The sequence below is a fragment of the Taudactylus pleione genome, unplaced genomic scaffold, assembly GCF_031769625.1.
Source record: "Taudactylus pleione unplaced genomic scaffold, aTauple2 ptg000015l, whole genome shotgun sequence".
Taxonomy (NCBI): domain Eukaryota; kingdom Metazoa; phylum Chordata; class Amphibia; order Anura; family Myobatrachidae; genus Taudactylus; species Taudactylus pleione.
In genome coordinates, this window is record NW_028284417.1 from 354,485 (window position 1) to 373,112 (window position 18,628).

At 39.5% G+C, this 18,628-nt stretch overlaps 1 protein-coding gene across 6 annotated transcripts in view; it reads left to right on the forward strand.

Moving 5' to 3' along the window:
* COL19A1 (collagen type XIX alpha 1 chain) overlaps window positions 1-18,628 on the forward strand; it is a 762,134-nt gene that overhangs the window by 81,886 nt on the left and 661,620 nt on the right. For all 6 annotated transcript variants that reach the window (XR_015878306.1, XM_088471134.1, XM_088471139.1 and 3 more), the window contains exons 3-4: window positions 8,016-8,084; window positions 13,119-13,218. Coding sequence is in view for 5 of the 6 variants with exons in the window: in XM_088471134.1 (XP_088327260.1) it covers window positions 8,016-8,084; window positions 13,119-13,218 (169 nt within the window). In the remaining variant the exon portion in view is untranslated. The remainder of the gene's footprint in view (window positions 1-8,015; window positions 8,085-13,118; window positions 13,219-18,628) is intronic.

Sequence of the window (18,628 nt, forward strand, 5' to 3'; positions counted from 1 at the left end):
TGCAATAATACTATTGTGTATTTATTCATTCACATTTTCATGCATGATGTAATCACATGTAAATGTAATCAAAGCCAGATTGTTTTCAGAGTAAAATGCTTACACACAAATTAGTTTTATTAATTCTGTACAAGGGAATTGCTCTAAGCTCAAAGGAATTTTCTGTGGCAATAGTGTGGCATAATTAATTAATAATTCCCTCAGAACAGGGTGTTCAACTAGTACTCTCTTGTCTTGGGAATTGCATCTTTAAAAGTTAACTATGTTTTAATTTGCTTTTATGTTCCTTTCAGTATGTTTTTTAGCTCCCCTGGTAATCTGCCCCAATTAATGCATACAGTTATAGTTAATCAAAAATATATTTCCTGATTGCATTTTTTCCTTACCCAAAATAAAATATTTAATTGACATTAACATACTGTACAGTAAAGGCTCATACACACTAGTCGATGTACTGTATGAACAATATTGGTGAAAGATTTCTCTTGAACTTTCTGTAGTGCAGGACAAACGATATTGGGTGTACACACTGAAAGATATATTGAAAGATATCTTTAACGATATCTTTCAGTAAAGTCATCCTACCACATCTCTGAACAGGCAATTCCTGACGATATTGTCTGGAGCAGAGCGTACCCTGCAGAATAATATAGCAAACTTGAGCCTTGTGGTATAATGAAGACGGAGCAGGGTTAAGCCCTGTAAGGCGATAAGATTCCAGAACAGGGTTGAGCCCTGCGGCGTGGCTAGAGTTTGTAGCAGGGTTGAGCCCCGTAATACAGAGAAGATTGAAGCAGGGTTGAACCCTGTGATGCGATGGGATTCCGGAACAGTGTTGAGCCCTGCAACTTGGCTAGAGTACGAGCCCCGTGATGCAGAGAAGATTATATCAGGGTTGAGCCCTGTGGTGTGGTTAGAGTTTGGAGCGGGGTTGAGCCCCGTTATGTGGAGAAGATTGTAGCAGGGTTGAGCCCTGTGGTGTGGTGTGGCTAGTGTTTGGAGCGGGGTTGAGCCCCGTGATGCGGAGATGACACTGTAATGGTGCAGTTGACAACTGTAACAAGGATGAGTTCAATATCCACAGGAATGAAAAGACAACAGGTAAATTGCAGCAAAATGATGAATGCACAGTGATGGAGCAAAAGCAATACTTAGACAATAGGAATGCCGGGCTCTGTAGTGCAGCAGGTAACTGGCATCAGAAGTTCATCTGGAATATAACAAAGTCCACAGCAATCCACAGGCACAGCGGGGCTCTGGCAGGAGTCCAAGAAAAGACCTGAAAGCAACGTTGCACAGACACTGAGACACAGTTAGTAACAGGCTTTATACTAGAGGTCTGTAATAGGAAGTTTCAGAACATGTGACCCAAATGGAATCATGTTTGAAATAATGAGCAATCTAGGAATCCCACAACCTGACGACACCTGGGAAACAGATGATCTCTTTAACACTCTATCCCCTGAATGAGAAGCATGCCAGCAAGCAGGATAGCTCCTCCAACAACCACAATGAAACTTTGGCAAAAGTAGTCTATCTTTATGTACTGAAATAGTCGCAGTCCTGACAGACTTGCTTAAACTTCTGATGGTTTTTTTTCATAGTTTTAGTCATGAACAACTTATGTTTAGTTTGTGCCAGACAGGCAAGGTATTTTTTTGCTGCTTAATGAAACTGTCTGCGGCCAGTTGCACCATAAACTTTGGACTTGTGTAATCTCTCGACTGCTGTGCAGTACCGTCTACCCTAGGAAATAGTACCTGTTATCCTAGCACTTTTACAGTATATAAATATATATATATATATATATAATTGCACACCCAGTTATATGCAAACAGTTATATATGTATGCATATAGAGATATATATATATATATATATCTATTTAGCAGGAAAATCCAACTATATATTAAACACTAACCAGGCAGTTTATCTTGACTCATGAAGTTGCAGTATACATGTCAATCCAGTAGATGGCGCACCTTTGGTGGGTGGGTTCGGCGGGCAGGCTGCCCAGATGGAGGCATTCCCATGGGAATGCCTACCATCAGGCGGCAGCCCCACTGACATCGCAAGTGAAGTCAGTGGGAGAGCTTTCGGCTCTGTTTGAGGCTTGCGGCCATGAGACCCTACCACAAGGGTCTTGTCGCAAGCCCGATGGTCGCGATGGTCTTGACCATAGCGACCATTATCCTGGCCACTCACATTAGCTGTGGGTGGCAACCCACAGCAATGCGAGCGGCCAGGAGGCTGCTCCATAAAAAAAAAATAAAGACACCCTGATTCAGAGCGAGCGCTCTGTCAGAGCGTCCGGCTCTGAATCAGGGCCTCAGTCCGGAACTAGTGGTGTGCATTCCAGCGGGTGGAACGCACAATCATGAGAGACAGGGAGCAGACGGAGCTTCCGGCAGAAGCGGCGTGCATTCCAAGAGGTGGAACGCACAGCTGTGAATTAAGAAGATTAAGGGTACATTCCTTTGTTTTGTAAAGGGCCATGAACTAGCGATCAGTTACATTATCAAATAGGAATCTCCCTATAGTGATTATAGAGACCAAGGAACAGCTGCATACACGTTTATCCCGTACCACACCCATAATACAAGGAGAGGGTGGGACTAGCACTATACCCCTGTATGTGTTGAATAGTAAGGAGCACAGATATCCCTTGACAAAGGCTATTTAGCTGAAATGCGTTGGTTATCTGCGGGAGCTGTCACTACCTGGGACCTCTGAAGGGACCTGTCATCTAACAGGGAAGGTGAATTGCTTTGGGGTAGCATTATCACCCCTAATGCTTATCACTGTGCCTTTCTAAAAAGGTTTATTCTGGTATGCTGCCATCTTGTTTTATTTTACTTTTTATGATGTACATTATGTACTAAAGTAAAATAAAGTTTACAGTATTTCATGATGGGAGATCCCCTGCTGTGATTTCTTTGAGGTTCTGTTTGACACTGAAGGGGTATTGTCTAGCGTGTTGAAAAAGGAATATTGTTTGTTTTTTCGGAAAATACATTTGCTACTTAGAAATTTTCTCATCAAAGGGATGAACACTGTCAAGAATACTGGACTGTATTTAACAGTGACTATATTTATACCTCAGAGCAGGAGCGCTCAATCTTGTATTTATTTGTGTCTGGTGATGTGTGTAGGTCACATATTGTTTGAGCTGCACCTTCCATTAATTGGAGTGTGGGTGTACAATATCTTTATTTTGCTATTGTGAGAGTGGCTGCATTACCAACAATCTCTGAATAAGACCCTGAGTCACATTTACACTTAGTCCCTGCATGTGTTGTCCCTGGCTGCACGCATTTGCTATATAACTAAACAATTTTAATTTCCTGTGTGTTAAAATCATATACTTTCTTCTGAACAAAGATGATGATGATGATGATGATGAGAATGATCATGTGAGACTTGTGTCACAATCTGCAGCCCATGATATGGCAAGACAGTAAGGACAGTTTCCAAGCCTCTGGTGGTCTCATGAGTAAAATTCTCAGACAGTTGGGAGTGATTTAAAATCATCATTACCAGTTTCTGAAAGAGGAGTAGATTTACCTCTCATACCTTGAATGTAGCCAAAACTTCTATTGCTAAATATTGTAAGGATCTGTCTCTGCCTTACCTCCAGCATGTATGTATTGTATGGACCCTTTCCATAATCATTAACAAATTATTTTGCACAATTTACAGTTCATTTTCTGTAAATGCACGACACTCCTTTACCCTCAGTCCCTTTCCTGTCTATCTTTCTTTTTATCCTTCTCATATATCTAAGTTTAAATTTATAATTAAAATGTGTTGTGGTATTACTGTTACATTATACAACATATAATATTACTTGTTTATACTGTTTGTACCAGTTGCTATTTCAAAATTAAAAGTAAAAAAAAACAAAAAACGCTACCATCAGTTCTGTTTGACAGAAGAAAGTGAGGCACATCCTGACTGTGATCATTTTTCGAAACACATAGGGCCTGATTCAGCAACGGTCGAGAATCTGCGCTGTCAGCTGACCAGTACTGCACATGCGCAGTATGGGTCCTATGTGAGGGCATGCAGAGTGGCAGTAGACTGTCAGTGATTGACAGTCTGCTGCTATCTGGGGGTGGGAGGGGGCGGCAACAGCCTCCATTTTCCAAAATGGAGGCGTGTCACCGCCGTTGGGGGGGAGGGAAGCGGCCTGGATCTCCATTGGCTGATGGGGATATCCTGGCCTCTTTCTCTTATCTGCAGCGGCTGGCTTGCATGACCCCATGGGTCACTTAGCCAGACAATGTTCCTGCAGATTATCAGATGGTGTGTGTCACAAACTCTCGGATGGATTGTGGATGCTACCCGTATTCAGGGAATTGGCTAGACCTATTCCTGAGGCGCGGAGTCTAATGTGCCAGCGGTTTTCACCAGGGACCCTCGCAAGAAGGTATGGGCTTGGCTGCGTCCGACACACAGGTCGCGGCCATCAGGTTAGGTTTCCCTTTACAGGTGCTGGCAAACTTGGTTGGAATGCAGAAGACTTTAGCGTAGTCGACTAGCCGGGTCAGAACCAAACAGACGAGACAGTACCAGGGAGCAGACGTAAACGGGTCACGGAATAGCTGAGGTCAGAACCAGATATCAATGCAGAACCAGGGGTCAGGCAGAATTAGAGTCACGAACAAGCCAAGGTCAGAACCAATAGTCAGCATATGCACAGGAACGCTGGAGTATGGTAATGGAGCCTATACTCTGGCACTGGAGTGCTCCCAGGAACTTCGTTAAATAGGTCAGAGATCAAATTAGCCCCTCAATCAGCACTTCCTATTATGCTCCTGTCTCTTTATATCTTTTAGCAGAGTGGCGCACGCGCTCCTATGGAAGTCGCGGCCGCCTGCACATAGCTGGCAAGGAAGGAGGGAAACAGCTGACAGCGGGCGCCAGGGATCTCCCGCCTGCTGTCACACGCCAGCCCGGACCCCAGAGTCGCCGGATCAGGTAAGAAGGACCTGGATTCGGCAGCGCTGCGACACTGTGTTGTACAATGCAGCTCGGATAAGTAATGCATGCAGGAGGCGTGATGCTTACTGCTGCATTACCATAATTACAGGGACGGAATTGCAAAGCTGATGTGCGCAGCTTTACAGTTCCAATCTGAAGCTGAGTCAGCCTCATAGAACATAAATTACGTAAATACCTACAATAGTTTCTGTTGTAGGGATTAAGTTTATAGACTATATGTACCACTGCTCAATTCAGTTATATGTAACACTCGATGCCACCCAGTAGTGTGTAGCACTCTGGATAAGGCATATATCCCAACATCTATGTGGAGGGGGAGATTCAGGACTTTGTGCATGCTGTTATGCAAAAAAGAGGTTGTGGTCTCACATCACACCCATGTTGCGCATCACATTGGGGATGTGTCTGTGTATCAAGCCCCCATTTCACATCATGCTAGGGACGTGCCCAGAACTTCTCAAGCTAGGCTCTTGCTGCATCTTTTCCTCACTGCTCTGCTCTGCTATACCTCCCATTATTCAGGTGTTTAGCACAACAAAGGCAATTTAACCCAAATAATTCCATAAATGCTATAAAGCCAAGTATATAAGTCAACTTTCACACTTGTATTCTCTTCTCATTTAAATTGTCTTAGCTTTATTCCTACATAGCCAACATTTGTAGTATACTTTGAGCTAAACATTATAGTAAACAAATGGAAAAACCTATTACATTATTGTAATTAATATAACTGCACAAGGCATTCAGTGGAGATCAGTAACCTAGCCCCTCTTCCTTGGCTCATAGAATGGTCTACTCCTTGAAATTAAAGAAATCAATTTTAAAGACAAAAAAACAATAATTACCAATTTCCATTTGCACATCTGTGGCACTCGATGCTTAAGCCTTAACTGAAAATAGCAAAATGGAAGACCCCAAATATAAGAAAATAATAGCTCAGTATATACTAATAATAAACCACCAGATTTTAAGGTAATTGTTAACATGCTGGAGCTAGTTGGACATTAAGGTCGTTATGTTGGCACTGGACTATTATATTATTGCAAAAAAAAAATTGACTATAGTTCTTTTTCTTGTTTACAAAGTATTCTTTTCATGTAAAAGGGCCTCATAATATGAATTTTTTTTTATCTAAAAGCGATCCTTACCCAAAACAGATAATTTAAAGAAAAATGCTTATTTCACAGGACTTGTCTGATAGATTAGAAAATATGCAAATTTCTAACTTTCACAAGAATGTTTTCTGTGTTAATAACTGAACTTTGCAATTACGGTTTTACTCATCTGGTTCAGCATCTCTGTGTGGTTTGACAACAACTGATAATATTCTAATCGAAATTACTTTCTCTTTTGCCTTCTTATATTGTTTTGCAAAGGTTTTTTTTCAGTACAGTAATTTAAAAAAAATGACAATGTCTTGCTAAATAATTTTTTAGTGTTTATAAAGAGCCTATATTTTAATCTTTATTTGGTTACGAGTTGTGTTTTCCATGGGTTAGAGGTCCACTTTTCCCCTTGCCCATTATATAATGACCCTAGAGTGAGAACTGCTGGCACCGTGCCTAATGACATTACATACCTCGGTTTTACAGAGCACGGCGTGAGTGGAATGGTTTGTGGGGAAGACTCACCTGTTTGTGTAATATTCTCATTATCAACTTTGAGTTTTATTAACGTTTACTCATACATGCTTACCCTCCCAGAATTCAAAGGAGGCTCCCAATTTTTTGGGTAACCGCATTCTGCCCACTTCCTAGTGAAGTGGACAGAATGGGGAGAATTTCCGCTGCGATCGCGGGTCCCCGGGTAGGGGGCGGGGCTTAATGACGCGATTCTCCAAGAATCGCTTCATTTGGCCATGCCCCCTATTTAAATTAGTGCCAATTGCAGTAATTTCTCGTGATGGGAGCGGGGCTTAATGACACCCCCAACACAACCCACCTGCCTCTCCTCCCTGCGCATCTCCCAGGGAAGAGACAACACAAGTAGGCAAATATGCGTTTACTCATACCCAGAATGTAGTATATTGTAACTAACTTCAGAATAGTTTTATTATAAAAATGAAGCAATGATGCATACAGATGTGACCATATACATCTATCCTCTGTGTGCTACAAGTCGCGTTACACATGCCGTGCGACTTGGTGACACAGAGTGCCTTTTTGTGTGACTTTTTCCTTTAAAATGCATCATTCGCAAAGTGATGTGAATAGGACGCACAAACAGTTTATGGTGAATAAAATATTATGCAGCATGCCTATATTCTGTGTGCAACTGCAGTTATAGCTGCATGTGAAATGCTATGTTACAGTGACAGCAGCTGTGACACTATAGCGTAGCATTTCACATGTAGATACAGCCACAGTTGCTCACAGAATATATAGATGTGTCCACATACATCTTACTTGCTTGCACATTAAACAGCCCTTCTATTTGCGCCATGTCGTGCTTCAAATGCGTCTTCGGTGTGCAACTGCGGGTGTGTCTGCATGCAAAATGCTACGTTATAGTGTCACAGCCACTGATACTGTAATATAGCATTTCGCATGCAGATACACCCACAGTTGCACACAGAATATAGGCATTCCCAGTGGTATTTTTTAGCAAGAACTCAGTTCCTCAACCTCTCATTAACTATGATGTAAATGTATTTTCCATAAAATATGTTTTATTTTAAAGTCCCATTTGAGCGCCTTCTTTTCTTAATACTATAAATATATTATATATATACTGTTTATATATATATATATATATATATAATTATTTTAGTATGGATTTAAGGCTAACAATTGCCGGGAAGGGCTATAGATATAGTGTACATCACGTTAACGCAACCAGAAAAAAAATAAAAACATTGTGTTGGTGCTGGCTGGAAATATTTGGCCCAATCTTGACACTGTTGCTGAATAGACTACAATAACTTCTACACTGAATTTTTCTGTACAATGCTCAGGGCTAAAACATATACTGCTGTTGGCAGTGTGTAACAATTCTTTGTTATTGTTCTTACAGTGTGCCCTGTTCTACAAATACATGGATCTGGAACTAGACAACTCTTTAAAGAAAATCTGGACATGTCAGGTATGTAAAAACCCGTTTTCACATTATTTTAGTAAAAATAATGTTAATAAATAAGCCCCTAGTTCATACTTGCCTACTCTCCTGGAAGATGCGGGAGGCTCCCAATTTTTCAGGTAGCCAACCACACCACCGGAAGAGTATGCAGATCTACTGCATCCTGTCCACTTCCTAGTTAAATGGGCATGATGGAAATTGTACCTGGGAATTTGCAGGTCTGCGAGGAAGGGGTGTGGCTAAAATGACACGAATTGCATCATAAAGCCACGCGCCCTCATGGACATGCGAATAGTGGTCTTATCCTGTGGTGGTGTGGAGCCTAATGACATCTACAGTCCGGCCATGCTCCCCGAAGCTGTCAGCAGAATCTCCTCTCCAGGTTGCTCCCGGAGAGGAGTTTTGTAAAGTCGGTAAGTATACTCTAGATCATAGGTTCTCAAACGTGGTTCTCAAGGCACCGTAACAGTACTGGTTTTAGAGATATCCATGCTTGACCACAGGTGACTTAATTAGTACCTCAGTCAATTTGATTTAAGCACCTGTGCACAATCATAAATATCTCTAAATCCTGAACTGTTGGGAAGCCTCGAGGACCGCGTTTGGAAACCTCTGCCATAGATTTCATGTTCTAGAATATACTTGATAAATGATAGTATCTGATTGGTTGCTATGGGAATCATCTCAGCTTGCTCTCTTTAGAAGGTTTAATAAATCTCCTCTGAATTCACATAGATTTCTGCAGTTCAGTGTAAGAGAGAAATTGAATTAATAATACCACTGGCTGATGTAGCAACATGAGCCCCTCTATCTTTTCTTTACCTTGTCAGTATAGAATAGTTGCAGCAAGTTGATTGGGACATACTGAAGCAGGCTCACTCCAGGTAGAAGCCCTGTCATGGCAGTGTCAGAGTCTGTGAAATATTTAGACTGGAAACTGGGACCACTGGGCAGGACTGGTTGGTGCAGGAAGGAATGCAGTGGTCATATGTAGCTCTTCCACAATCAGTTCTACCATCAGGATAAACTGAACAGGAAGAAGAAAGATTAAATTCTAGGCTTAGGAACTTGTATGCTACCCTGCTGTGGAGGTAACACTAACTAAAGTCTAGAACACAGATATACCAGAAGTACACAATATAGGTGGTGTGTCAGGAACACAGAGGAATTAGTTAAGTCAGTATAATACACACTAGAGATACGTGTACTTTGCAGATAGTAATACAGGTTGAGTCTCCCATATCCAAAATGCTTGGGACCTGGGGTATTTTGGATATCGGAATATTCCGTTGTTTGCAATATGTGCATACCATAAAGAAATATCTTGGGAATGGGACAAAAATCTAAACACAGAATGCATTTATGTGTTATATACACCTTATACACACAACCTGAAGGTAATTTTATACAAATATTTGTAATAAATTTGTGTATCAAAAAAAGTTTGTGTACATAAATTAAATTCATTTATGTTTCATAGACACCTTATACACACAGCCTGAAGGTTATTTTATACTATATTTTATTAATTTTGTGCTTTAAACAAAGTTTGTATACATCGAACCATCAGAAAGCAAAGGTTTCACTATCTCAGTCATGCTAAAAATATTCCGTATTTCAGAATAATCTGTATTTCGGAATATTTGGATATGGGAGACTCAACCTGTAGTATTGAATGCTGGAGACTGCATGCAAGTACTGTTAGTGCAGAGGATTGGAAGTCTGGGGACTGCACCAGACAGCAGGTCATGTTGAAACTAATTCCTCACTGATTGGGCAAATCCAGAGTCAGCTCACCAAAGCCAGATGGCGGCGCCCATGCAGCGCAGGCCTCAGGAGAAACACCAACCCACAGATACTGGTTTGTGCACTTCTGGAAGACTGGCCAGCGGGGACACGCTAGCTGATGAACTGACAGCGCCGGGTGTGGTAAGAGGGTGTCAGAACCCGCTGTCTGGCAGGCCGTAATAATTTCTGATGTGGTAGTTCTGCATTTTGAGCTTTCTGTCTTAAGCTTTAAACCTAATGTTTAACAGGCTTACAAAGACTGCTACCAGTGCCCCAACAATAAATTCAGTCAAAACTCATAGAAATTAGTTCAATAAGTCATTTGACTGTTAGCAGAATAGAGTGTTTGTGCTACAAAACATGATATACTCCTAATAGTTAACTTGGAACAAAGTGGTACTTATATGTATGCGGACAGTGCATGGACTCTCTGGGTGTCCTGAATATTTATTGTGGCACAGGACTTCAGAATACAGTTGTTATCGGTGAATAAGGAGTAGGATGGTGATTATTGACAGTGTTACTCACAATTACATAATTTAAACTTGGTGTAACAAATAGTGAATATTTAAGTGAAGATAAAAGCAATACTAGTAGTAATAATAATAATAAAAATAATTGCATCCATTGTACATCTATTATTTGATTTTTATACTTATTAAGTATGAGCTACACTATTAGTAAGTAAATATGGGAAATATGGCTGGAAAAGAGGGTATAAGTGTTAGATGGTGGAAAGGGAAGGAAACGTATATACAGGGTGATGATATAGTGGCGTAGTGGAGCAGTGAGCAAGGAAGCACAGTATGCATGTTTATAGATCAATTAGGGTAGTATATGTTGGTTTAGTAGACACATTTTTGGGAAAGGTCTGTAAACAAGACTGATTAAAGCTGTGTAGCTGTGATAATGTAAATAAAATATCTTATTATTGTAGGGGATACACAATGATATATGTACACATCAGTTAATAACAGTGTTGGGATACTATGGGTATAAACTACCATGGTTGGTAGATAAAATGGATAAATTAATGGAAAGGCTGAAGGCTAAATAGGATAGCGATGAAAAAAAAGAATCATTAAAAAGTACTGTATAGCAGTGATGTGCGGTCAGGTGAGGCAGGTGAGGCAGAGCCTTTCCAGTCATACTTAGATATACTACAGAGTTTTGACAATAACAATTATGAGAAAAATGTAAATAAAATATTATAAATATCTTCTTTGTATTATTCTAATCATTTTTATAGTCAATACTCTGGAGTAAAAAGTGTATGGCAGGTGAGGCACTGCCTTCCCTGTCTATATGCTCCGCAAATCTCTGATCAAAACTCACCAAATTTCCAGCACAATATACTGCTGCACCTTGGTATAATGCCCACATGAGCCCTTGGGTTCATATATGTACAGTATGTGTAAATCTGGCTCTAATACTAGCCAGTGCCTCCCCAGCCAATTACCTCACCGCACGTCACTGCTGTATAGTATATAATATAATATTCAGAATAGGTTATTCAGGAAAGGTTAATCAATTTATTTTAAGGTTATAAATGTATTTACAAATGTATGAAAATTGATATGGTAAATTATGATAATGAGGATATGATCCTACTTAACTTCTGCATGTGACTAAATATAAATAATTAGCCAAAATGAATGCAGGGGGGGGGATTCTCTAGAAATCAGGTAAATATGTTATCTGATGATAATTATTGTAGTTAATATTTGCTGTGAATTATACTTTCAAATGAAAATATACAAAGGGCAAGATTAACACGGGGATCTGCAGCTCTAGGCCTATTGAGAAATTGGCTTATTACTTTATATAAACATTTTGTAAATGGCAAAAGGGCTGGTTTCAGTGGACACAGTATGCTGGGGATTGAGTGTTAAGGGGGGCATCCACTACATGATTTTAGCAGGCTCTACTGCACAGTCTGTTCCCTTACCAAGATGGCCACCATTACTAGAACTGCGCTATCTTGTTTACTGTGTATGAGCGATATAAGGGGGGACAGCTGCCCTCACCTCAACTCCTGAGACCTGAAACATCTACCCGCATCTGACCGCTGTTCTACCGCCTGCACCAACACCGCAATACCTGAGACAGTCACCAGGCTGGTGAGTTGCCTAACCACACTCTGCTACAAGCTAAACTTCATGCCACTGGACAAACCAGTGTAACAGTGAGTACGGCTGTAGTCAATAAGCTACACAACCTGTTTAAGTTCTACTGGACTAGTCTCCTGGATTCTTCTATATATAATGGCTGGGGTGTACACAACTCTGCTAAAACCACCAAGTTGTACACACATTTCCAACATTGAATAGGGAGAAAGAGCAGCTTTAATATGTGGATAGATAGACTGTTAAGGCAATGATATATCGGTGGAGAAAGTTACATGACATGGAATCTGATGCAATGAAAAAATATGAAAATGGAATAATAAGAGATGAAGATGGAATTAGATGAATATGAAATTATAAAATATGAAGATACAGATTGAATGATACACACATATTGAATGCTATGGATGGGAAATGTGATTATATAGGGAAAGGAATGCTATGCAGAGATGAAATAATGTTATTATAGAGTGTAAGAGCAGGTGAGAGTGGATGTGAGAAGGATATAGAAAGTAGCAAGAAGAGGAAGAATGTTACTGGAACAAGGAGTGAAGAATCCATTTTAGTTGCTCAGCCAAGAGCTTGTCCCAGCTTGAGGAGCAATTGTGAAAAATGTTCTTCACTTTTCTTATATGCTGTATACACAATGAGAACTACTGTATGGCCAATAGGCTCAGCTCAAGGTCTCTGTGGTCTGATATCTGGCACTGAATATGCCTATGTATAAAATTCTATCTAATTTAGATACAACGTTCATAATTATTGATGTCACATTGCTAAATTGCTGTAATGTCATTAGGGATAGCTAATAAGAAGGCAACATTTAACTTGTTGTTAATTGTATATCTCAGCTCTGAATTTGTAGTGAAGTTTTATCTATTTGTATATGGATTTTTTAAAACTTTTTCGGTATACAGGGCTTATGGCTATACTTACAAAAACATAATTATCTCTATCTTATAGAAGGATTACACACAGTGGGTCTTTGTCTGTTCTGGAAATGACTTCAACAGAATCTAGATAATTGTTTTTTGTCAAACAATTGGAAAAAAATTTGGGCCATGCCATTAAATACTATTACGTACTAAGCTTTATATTCCAAATGACATAATTGCTCTTTTTACAGGATATGACCTCGCTGAGCGGTTTTCTCTGAGAAAGACATCCTGTGGTGACGAAAAGACATGTTTTAAGCTTGGAAGCACTCCTCTGATCAAAGACACACAGTAAGTAATGAATATTTCTTTTTATTAAGATTCATGGAAAATGAAACAAACTGTTCTTATTTGATATGTATATGCAATATTAGAAAGTCTGAACATGCGCTCATTTTAAAAACAAAAATATTTCTATAAATTACATACTTATATTAGTCTTTGTACCACTTTACATTTACAGTTAGGAAAAATCTAGCTAAACAGTGCAAATTTGCACCTGGATAACGTGTTGCTGTGCGACAGGTGCAAATGCAAATGCAAATTATTTTGTATGAAAGAAAAATATTGCCCTATATAAATACTGGGCTGCTTTATTTTATACTGTGATTCAGAGTTGTATTTAGAACACCCCAACTCTGATGGAAATTTGAATTCCCCCCCCCCTAATAACAGTGCAACAAGGTTTTGCCACACATAGGGCCGTATTCAATTAGAAGCGAAAAGCCGTTTTCCACAAAAAAGTATCGTCTATTGCGGCTTTTCGCCTGGTTGGAACTAATCTCCAAATTCAATTCCAGATGGTATTCGCCTACGCGGAAAGTGCAAAATTTTTATTTTGGGGTGCAAAGGTGGGGAAACCACTCAGGACAGACCCCCAAAGAACAACTGTGTCAAAAAATCCCTGCCAAAATTTTGCGAACACCCCAAAAAAACCTTTCATTTTTGGGGCGAAAGAGCACAAAGTGGGGGGACAAACATAGAAACTAGCGAAATAGACTTCTTGGGATTCTGCAAGGATGGGTCAGGTGTATTAGGTGATTGCAACAGTTGCGTTTTCACATTTTTTAAAATATCAATTTATAGACTGTAAAATATGCTAGCACCCATTTTCATGTACCCCAAATTTGACAGGACTACTTATTTACACCCAAAAATACTGCTTAATGCCATTCTTCACTATTTGTGCAAAGACGCTAATAAGAAGCTATTGAAACAACTTAAGTACCCCAAACAGTTTTATAAGGGCTACATTGATCCCCAATGCTAGTGCATCTTTTTGGGGGGTTCAGGCTGGTATACCCAATTCTGATAGCACCTTCCCCCTGTTCCGAATTTGTCGCTTGCCGTTTCGCATGGTCTGTAATTGAATACAGCAAATAGTGGGGAAGATCACGATAAGTTTCCACGTCCAAAAGCCGCGATGTAGGCGAAAAGTCAGGCAGGTGGAACTTTTTTGCTGATGCAAAACTAATTGATAACCTCCCTAAATGAGAGCTACAAACTGGTGAAGAATAGTTACATTGGATGAGGAAGTTTTTTTTTTCAGGTTGCTTTTAAGTCACGCACAGTGATTTATTGATAAATAATAGCTCCTAAAATATTTCATATTTTATTGTTTTTACTTTTTAAGTCTTTTTAAATATATACACAAACTTAGAAGATTTATTAAGAACTAGGACAACTAGACAAAAAAAAATTGGCAGTGGTACCTGAAACTTTCTGCTACCATAAAAATAATTTAATTGATGATTTAAAATTTGAGCTCTTGAGGTAATTTATCCAGAGGTATAGGGTGAAATGTAATGGGGTGGAAGTTCTGAAAAGGTGCACATTTCTCACATAAAAGGTGCATGTTGCAAGCTCGCATATATAATAGTCTGCGAGAACATGCAAACTCGCACTAAAATTGCATTTGCCAAACTCGCATCCAGATATTTTTCTATTAACAAGATACAACTGGTCTGATGTAATAGGGTGTGAGTTTCGAACTTGTAAAAAAAAAAAATTGCAAAATAATAGACCAGCTTCAGGCTATCGAGTTTAGCCTCAGCAGCAGATCCATGTGAACTTCCGTTTGTTAAAAGGGAATGACAGTGTTAAAAAAAAAAAGAAAAAAATTGTGCGAGGTCCCCCCCTAAAAGCATAACCAGCACCAGCCTCTGTGAGCCAGTCCTGGTTGTGAAAATATGGGGGGGAAATGTAGAGGTCCCCCATATTTTCATCAACCAGCACCAGGCTCTGAGAGCTAGTCCTGGTTGTGGAAGTATGGGGAACAAATTGAGTCCCCCATATTATCCACAACCAGCACTGGTCTCTAACCAGCAGCAGTGTAATGCTACAGCAGGGGGACACACTTGACGAGGTCCCCCTGCCAAAGCATTTACAACCCTAAACTAGTCAGCCCAGGCCAGGGATTCCTTCTAGAAGTGGATGCCCCCCCAATAAAGGGGTCCCCACCCCCTGAGCATACCTCAGGCACAGACTGATAGTCCGGGACTATCCTCGGCAATGGGTTCAAACTAAGTTGATTTGGTTAAAAATAGAAATAATATTGTCCATTACGGGGGGACTGCCCCACTTTTTGGCACTTGGAGAACCACAAGTGCCAGCAATCCCAGGAAATAAGAGCCCACTGGTATCTGTAATCCAGCTGTAAAAGAAATATTAAAATAAAGACAATACACACACTGAAGACTGTAAATTTTAGCATACTCACACTCAAACAGTATATACTTACCTTTATTCCCTGGTGCTGGTCAGACCTCTTCTCCAAGTAGCATGCCATCTTTGAAATATAAAAAAAAACAAAATACCAGAGCCCACCAGGTACTTATTCTAAGTACAGTACTATGCAAATACAGATTCAGCCTCGGTATTTCCCATAGAAATCTATGGGTGGACCATTGATTGCCTAAGAATGAGTAAAAATGGTTGTAATATAGTTTGAGATTGATGGTCAACAAAATTTTGTATATTTGAATGCAAGTAAATGCTAGGATAGGTGACCTCTCTGACCATCTTTATATCCAAATGGTGGATGGTTTAAAGTACTAAGAAGAAAGACTGATATTCCATACTGTTTTCAGCATATATGCTATACTTTCCTACTCTAGTGTGTGTACTTAAATGATATGTTGCAAAACATGTCTTCAGTGCCCTACTGTGTCATGCCACAAATCACAGCTTTGTGCATTGTGGGATGAGGCCATCAAGGCACAAATTGCATCACAATGCTCCCTGCACTTGCCACTTGCAAAAAGTAGAAATTTACTTCTGTGTTGCTGTGCAGTGCAGTGGGGGTGGTCCTTAGGCAGTGGTCGATACTCATGAGGGTGAGCTGGACTGCAATGTGGCTGGGGAAAGCTGTGGTTTGAAGTAATCTCTTCTATTTTGCAAAACAACAAAACAAAACAGAGTTCTGACCCAAGTTCTCTCTCACATTACCGCTCCCTTGTTCCTCCATGCATCTTGAGACACTTGCCTACACTCGGATCAGACTTTTTTCACACGACCTCTTGAAGCCTCTTCAGTCAGGTTTTAGTTCCCAACTAACTGACTGCACTCGCTACGGTGGCCAATGATTTGATCACTACTAAATCAAAAGGCCTTTACTAGCTTCTAATCCTCCTTTCTGTTGCATATACACGTTGACCAATCTTGTCTCATACAAATGCTACATTCTCTTTTTCTTCAGGACAATGTCCTTTCATGGTTATTATGCTACTTATTAAATCACACTTTTAGGGTTCTTTTCTCTGGATTCACCTCCTCTCCAATTCCTTAACAAAATGGAATACCAGAAGACTCCGTCCTTGGTCTTCTCCTCTTCTCTATCTATACCACTTCTCTTAGAAATCTAATAAGGTCCTTTGGATTTTAGTATCATCTCTATGTGAATGATAGCCACATTTACTTACTCTTAGAATATCTCACAATCTGTATTGGCCTGTGTTGTTGTCTTACTGTAATTTCATCTTGGATGTCCCCTCAACACCTCAAACTCAATATTTCAAAAACTAAATTAGTAATAATCCCACAATACAACATTACTTATCTACCTGTCATCTTTATCATAATAATCATCTCTACACCTCAAGCATTCTGCCTAGGTGGTAAATGTAATAGCCTGTGTGATGCAGGCATCAGCAAGTTCCTAGCGAATCAAACAATGCTTAAAAGGGGCAAACCTGGCTTTGCCTTTTAAATGATTGCCCCTTTTAAACATCGGGCAGACTCGCTGAGAGCTCGACGGTACCTGTAAATCGCAGGCTATTACATTTACCCCTAGGTGTAATTTAATCTGTTTCCAAATCCTCTTACATACTGTACATTTAATAAATATTTCTAGTCTATGCACATATGTCACACAAGACACTACAAAGCTTTAATTCATGCAAGATTTTCATCCTAAGACTTAATACCCAGTCTCAGTAACCGCATCTTGTTGCAAGTAATAATCGGTGCAGCTTTCTCATTCTCTAACCAATCAGGGTAAAGCTGGTCTGCTCACCATTGTGGTACATTCTTTTGTCTTATATGTTTTACATTTTTAAATAACACAATTAAAAAACAGAGTAAAATACAATCACCACATACAAATACAAGCAATAAAAAAACACAAAAAAAAACAACCTTAACCAAAGAGTCTGCATCCATAATTAAGGAAAGATGTACATCCAAACAATGAAGTAACCTTGGCTATAGATGGGGAATATGGGGGAGATCAAAAATGCGAGTCAATCTGAGGCTTGTTAGCGGGAGAAGGAGGGGACACTCTCATATATCTTAAAGAAGCATATTTGTTTCTCGGAGTGAAGAGTATTAAAATATTTTCCCCATTTTTTCTAAAAGTTCTTAACACCATGTTCTCGTACATGTATTTACATTTTTTTACTTTATGTAACAAGACAGCCTTCCTTGCATTTCTTTTCAGCATAATATTTGTGCTTCTCTTATTTATTTTTGGCTTCTAATACAATCTTTATAATGGTGCTCATGGTTTTCAGGAGCTTATCCTTAGTAATAGTTCATGTCTTGTACTTACTGCCTTTTGATATGTTTGTTTTACCTATTACTAATGCCATATGCACAATGTAGAACGAAGACCTTTCAAATATGTTATCCACCATCACTAAAGAGCATGCTGAGTTTCATTTACACAAGCCTCGATAATAGCCCTTGTAAACTACATAGAAAATGTGGTGTTCTTCTTCTTTAGCATATTATCTCCTAAGTGTTTGTTATTCTATAGAGTGTATTCAAAGACTTCAGTTATTTTAGGCTAATGTATGAAGCAGTCAGATACAAAGACAGTAAAGAGTTATGCAAAATTGTATAAAATAGAGATTTCACATCTTCAACACAATAGAGAAGTTCTCTTTACTTATAATGACGTGATCTGTGTTATTCATGTACATTAAATAGAGAAAATAGAAATATAAGCCCCTTTCCTAATTTCCTATTTTGTATTATTTGGTCTTATGTATATCAGCATGTCACATCACCATATTGTTCTAAAACAGTGTATTAGTCATTAGAAAGAAAGCTAATACAAAACACATTGTCAAATTCACTTTACATGACCACAACAACTTGAACAAAGCAATGCTGATGGCTACACTAAATGTGTTTCAGAGGATAAGTCAGCATTGCCAGCATTACAGTTTGAGTGCTGCCTCCGAAGAGGCAGCATGGGATC